Genomic DNA, 6,000 nt, shown 5'->3' on the forward strand with positions numbered 1-6,000 from the left:
AGTGATCTCGTTTCTCAGAATTCTCTCCAGCTATTTCCCTACGAAGGTCAAGTTCACCAGCCTGCCATTCCCTGCCCTGTCCTTGCTACCCTTGAACAATGGAACACTATTAGCCGCTCTCAAGTCTTCTGAAACTTTGCCAATGGCTAACGACAAAGCAAATCTCTACAAGGGGCTCTACGATTTATTTGTTCCACAATATTTTACTTTGAAACATTGTCATTGTACTTTTCAGGAAAGTCCCAAGAACTGAGGTCGCACACCTGAGACCCTCAGTTTGTCGGGATCAACAATGCGTATTGTGTCCTAGCTGTCCAAGTGATATGCAAGCCAGTACAGTACAATACGGACACTATTACCCATGCAGCAGGTTCCCCTCTCCATACAGCAGATGAATCCTAAAGAACACCAGAGACCGATATAGCTTGGCACAGGAGTTACCAGTCAGCGTTGAACTCACTGTAGGACTGCCTAACTGCCTTAGGGATCCCAGTTTTCAATTCCCACCCCCCCCCCCCCGGCAGGGTTTACTCCCAAAGGCCTTTCCCATGAGTGGGTATAGCCACAAGGCAGCAGAGATTTGAGATTAGAGTTTTCCTTCTCCTTGCTGAACTGCAAACCACCGGCTGACAAACCCCATCTGCCTAAATTGACTGCTTTCAAGGTGCCAGTAACCTGCCTTTGCCCCTTCTCCTGTCAATAGAAACAGTTCCACCAGGCTGAGTACCTTTGCCACACGTGAAGGCCAAGAGCTGAACTTGGTTGTCAGTTGCTATTTGAGACGCATGCCATTGGAAGCATTTAATAGGTAGTGGGAGTTCATCCCCAAAGTCTCCCCCGGCTATGACAACCTTAAGGAACCAGGTCCCACAAACGAAAAAAAATTAAGCTGTCAGATAATCTGGTTTGGTTGTTATGGTTAAGAGGAAAATGTTTGCATGGAGTCAAAAGAGAAGTCACTCTCCCTCTCCTATAGGGACAAGCATTTTATTTTAAAGCCTCCCAACACAATCCATGAGAAATTAAAACTTGATCTCCAAATGTCCATCGACATCTTCAAGAATGGGAAGGTGTCCATCCAGATCATAGAAACACTAAAACAAAATAAGCAGTTTGGTCCCTGAGTGTTCTGAAACCTTCCAAATAAACACCTTTCCTCAATTCCAATCTCACTTTGGTTACCAAAAATACAAAAGTTTAAGACAAAATTGACCATGCATCAATTGTCATTTGTAGAAAAATGTTACAGGCGTCTATTATTTACAGCTTTCTTTTCATCAGTTCACAATCAGGCCAAGCTTGTGAACTAGCTAATCAAGTTTGTTTCCCTTAAAATCTCAAAACCTTCAACCAAAGAACAACTTACTTAATAGATACCATAACCCGCAATTGAATAATCTTTCACTGTACGCTCATGTATATCTACATTGGACCAAAGTCAATAACGTTATTTTTTGCAGGTTGCCCAGAACTGCTCTTGATATTCAAGTGTGGTATAACCAGGGCTCTGTGTAGCTGCATCACATCTTCTACACCTTATATACTGATGCTGTCAATAAAGGCTGAAAGTCATTTTGATTATTTTCTCTTCCAGTCCGTGATATTTCCAGGATTTCCTTCGACCTGTAATTTTGAGCTCCTTGCCAATTTTTCACTCTGCCATTTTAATAGCAGATACCCATGTGGACAACACACACTTTTCTACATTGAAACTAAGTTTTTCTTTCACTCAAGACAATATTTGTAATTTAACATCATCTATTCTGCTTGTGGCAGCAACAATTCTTGTGTCATGGACATGATATATATCCCACTAATCAGTCATAAACCAAAAATAGCAAACAGCAACGATCTCAACATTAATTTTTTTTTTACAAAGCACCATAAATTATTTACTGCCAATCTGAGAACCCATCTCATCCCCTGCCTCTTGGACAATTTCCTAGCCGGGTTAATAATTTACCTCCAGTTGCACCGATTTAACTTGAGCCAACACTTAGGTGATAGACTTTGCCAAAAATCTTCTTCCCTCTCACACCTTTCTGAAATATGGAAGTTATTTGCAATTTTCTACTCTAGAAAAGACATTCTTAGAAAGGAGAGGTTGGGGAAATTATAGTAAGTGCATCTGCTGCATATTCTACATAATCTTGGGTCAGAAACCATTTGTTACCAGGTCCTTTAGTACCATTAATTTCTACAAAAATATTTTGGTTATGTTAATTTTAGCAAGCTCCCAACTCCATACTTGTTTCCTATCTTAATCATGTAACATGATTGTAACTATATTTTGTTAATTTTGAACAGCTCTTCAAGCTGATTTTCCTCATTCCTTTCCAAAACCTGGTTTTTTAAGTTTTAGCAGGACAAAAATTTGAAAAATTGTAATGTAGAAAAACATTTAGTTACCAATATTAGAAGGAAGAATGAACAACTGATTTAACTTGAGAATATATAATGTTGCAACACAAGGAAATATGGGGGAGGGAGGGGAGGTACATCCAACACAAAGTTATTGTATGCAGGTACACGAAGTATGCTGTTGGTCTTCACAGCTGGAAATTTCATCTTCATATTTAAGGAAGGATGTACACATATTGAAGGTAGCATAGAACTTTCAGTAGATTGATTCCTGGGATAAACAAAGGGACATACAAAGACTGAACATGTTGGGCTTATGCTCAGAATTTCAAAGAATAAGAAGTGATTTTACTGAAACTGACAAATTATTAGAGTGGAAACAAAGAATGCTTTCTAAGTGAAGTTAACTAAAAAAAAGGGGACAGAGTTATAGAATTAGAGGTCACCCATTTCAGATGGAAATGAGAAGGAACTTCTCTCAGAGATCTGCAGCTCTTTGGAATTTGCTACTCAGGTAACTGAGGTGACAAAGTTACTGAATATATTCAAGAGAATTACCAACAGGCATTTAAATTTCAAGGGAATTAAAGGACATGAGAAAAATGGTATTCAGGCCAAGACTGGATCAGCTTTCAGCTTAATGAATCACAGAGTAATCTCAAGCGGACAAATGCAGCCCAATTTCTTTGTTTTATGTTTTTCAAAAAAAAAGTTTTCCTATCCACTTTATATTGTTCTTTACCTCTACTTGTACAAGACCTCCTTTCTTTTCCTGAACTTAAAACTATAAACTGGTTTTATATCTGCTTTTTTTCCCCCTTTAAAACAAACATCTTCTGCTGCTCTCACATAGATTTTGGCCATCAGACTTTCCCTCTGAAACAGGACAAAGTTCTGTTGAATTCAAAACATTTGCAGTTACCTTCTTTTCCCTATATTCAACCATGATGTACGTAATTAACAAACCCAGTTCAAAGGGCTGATTCCTCTTCCCATGTTTAAATAATGATTGTCATTGGCTTTTTTTTGAAGTGCAGGAAAACAACTCCTTATTATATTACATTACACAGTATTTCCAACATTCTTTCAAGCAGCAGCAATGCATTAACAAGATCCAGACAAGGCTGACAAAGCAGTGTGTTGACAAAATTGTTGCCAAAAACACAAAGGTCAAACAACCAAAAATCAGACTCAGCAAGAGGATGTTCAATTTGGCCAATCCCATCATGGCACAACAACCAGGACCCTTTGTACAAGAGGTCAGTCTGATGATTCAGGAAGCACTTAATTCAACTCCTGAAGAATCCCAGACCACTTCGACTTAGGTAACAGAGAGGAATACTACAAACAGCTGGAAAGATACTCAAATATGCCCCATTTTTTTAAATGATGTATTTTAATAAACTGATGAAGAAAACATAAATAAACTTCTGACCTTCAAGTAAAGAATGCAGTATCTGGCCAACAATAATCTGGACCTCAGCCTCTGCAGGATAGCCATTTTGTATGCAAGCTTTGCCCATATGCTGCAATCTGTGAGTGAGGTTGAGATGATTTTGTTTTGGTGAAGAGCTGATGAGGTCAAGTTCCCCATTCCTCCTGCCTTTGAACTCCACTCCTGCAGAGGAGGATTGCTGGAGGCAAGGTGCCGTATTGCCACGTGGAAGACAGCGGACAGTCGCTTGAATCCAGTATGCAGTGGGATTGGGAATCAGGCATCATATACAGCAGATTTAGAACATCATTTAATTTGTAATTTTTAAAATGCTATATTTTCTAAAGCAGACAGAGAGCACAATCCTTTAGGAAAAACACGTGATTTTGTTTTAACAGCAAGTACATAATCTAGTCAACATTTTACTTAATTAATGCTTTATATGTAATAAGGTCATTTGGGGTCAACAAATCAAAGTATTTCTATTAACTCAAACAACAGGAATTCTGCAGATGCTGGAAATTCAAGCAGCACACATAAAAGTTGCTGGTGAACGCAGCAGGCCAGGCAGCAGGTCAGGTCCTGACGAAGGGTCTCGGCCTGAAACGTCGACTGCACCTCTTCCTGGAGATGCTGCCTGGCCTGCTGCGTTCACCAGCAACTTTTATGTGTATTTCTATTAACTAACCTTTTTCTGAAAACTCAAAGTACAGTAAACTGAAGCAGAAGACAAGGCAACCTTTCGGTTTCTGTTGAAAACGCTTTATCATTAGAGTTTCATTTCCTATCACTTGCTTACACAATTCCACATACATTCACATTCAGTTAAATGTAATAGTTCAGGAAGTCAGTTTTTATTTCCTCCCTCCTATTTATTCAGTTCCATTTTGAACAGCCTCTTCAATCCTTCACCTACTCTTATATTTATTTCAACCTTCCCTTGTCCAATTCCACTTTGATGCACTGAAATACATTTCCTAACTTTGCCTTCAACCCTCAGCTTGCAAAGATATGAAGAGAACAAACTTCCTACCCATCACACTCTCTACAGTTTTTATCAACCACCACAAAATACATCCTCATAGTACTCCCAGCACCATGTACAGAAGTTGTCCTCCAGTTCCTGGCACTATTCCTGCTCTCCCCAACTGTAACCTCCCTGCGCCCCAAGCTGGATCCATCCATCAAATGCCAGCTCTTGCTGGTTATCTGAACTCCTTCGGTCCAGATGAAGGGTGTTCACCCAAAACGTCAACTGCCCATTTCCCTCCATAGTTACTGCCTGACCCGCTGGGTTCTTTCAGTGTTTTGTACATTACTCTGTCAACAATCCTCCTTTCTCTACTAAGTATCCTGTCCTCTCTCGCCTCAACACTCCTGTGTCCCATTCCTCCAGTGACAAATGCTCGTCAACAGTCCTCCCCAATACTGTAATTCAATTCTTGTTTTCAACCAGTTCCATCAAACTGGGATCTTTGGCACCCCTGACTCCACATCATCACGACTATTCCGAATCATTCCCATAATACAGTTGCCTGCACACAGCCACTAACATCGCATATCACAACCTCCCCCATTATTGCCCCTACTCTCCAGCTCTCTATTTACAGGTTAGTCCCCCAAACTTCAGGCCTTAGTCCCCCATATCCCGCTGTAACTAACCAATTCAGATTTGCCCCTCCACCCCCGCCTGCCGCGCTCTCCCTCTTTACCTCTCCCCACTATCCAGCTCCCTCACAGCCCCAGTCCCACTCACCACTGACTCCCAATGCCGCTCCCCCTCTTCCCACTAGCCCTACCACCAACCTGTCCTCACTGACGCTGATAACCCCATCTTCCTTGGGGATGATGGCTGCCATGTTCACTACATCCTGAGAGCCCTCGATCTTGCTGAGCAGCACAGGCCTGCGGGTTAGCGCCTTCGACTTGTACTCCGCCGCCATGGTGATGCTACTCACCGCCCTCCGACAGTCCCCACTGCGCAGACTCAAGAGTCGGCGGCGCAGTTCAGCACAAAAATCAATCCGGCGAGTCCAACGTAGTAATGTTTCCCCTAGAAATAGAGGAATCACAGTCTGTTAAACTCAGAATCCAGTCAATCTACGGACCCTATTTTATCTTCTATTTAGAAATAAAGACTTTTTTTTGTGATTTAAATATGCCACCTACACTGACACAGAAAGTCGCCATTTCACCCATACAGG

The 6,000-nt window shown here is 41.1% G+C and overlaps 1 protein-coding gene across 1 annotated transcript in view; it reads right to left on the reverse strand.

Annotated features, from left to right (window-relative positions):
- The window catches only part of wdfy2 (WD repeat and FYVE domain containing 2), a 79,788-nt gene extending 74,024 nt beyond the window's left edge, over positions 1-5,764 (reverse strand). Inside the window, exon 1 of the mRNA XM_063051098.1 lies at positions 5,603-5,764. Coding sequence (XP_062907168.1) covers positions 5,603-5,739 — 137 coding nt within the window. The 5' untranslated portion in view covers positions 5,740-5,764. The remainder of the gene's footprint in view (positions 1-5,602) is intronic.
- Between the last annotated feature and the right edge of the window lie 236 nt (positions 5,765-6,000).

Source organism: Mobula hypostoma, chromosome 6 (genome assembly GCF_963921235.1).
Source record: "Mobula hypostoma chromosome 6, sMobHyp1.1, whole genome shotgun sequence".
In the NCBI taxonomy this organism is placed as follows: domain Eukaryota; kingdom Metazoa; phylum Chordata; class Chondrichthyes; order Myliobatiformes; family Myliobatidae; genus Mobula; species Mobula hypostoma.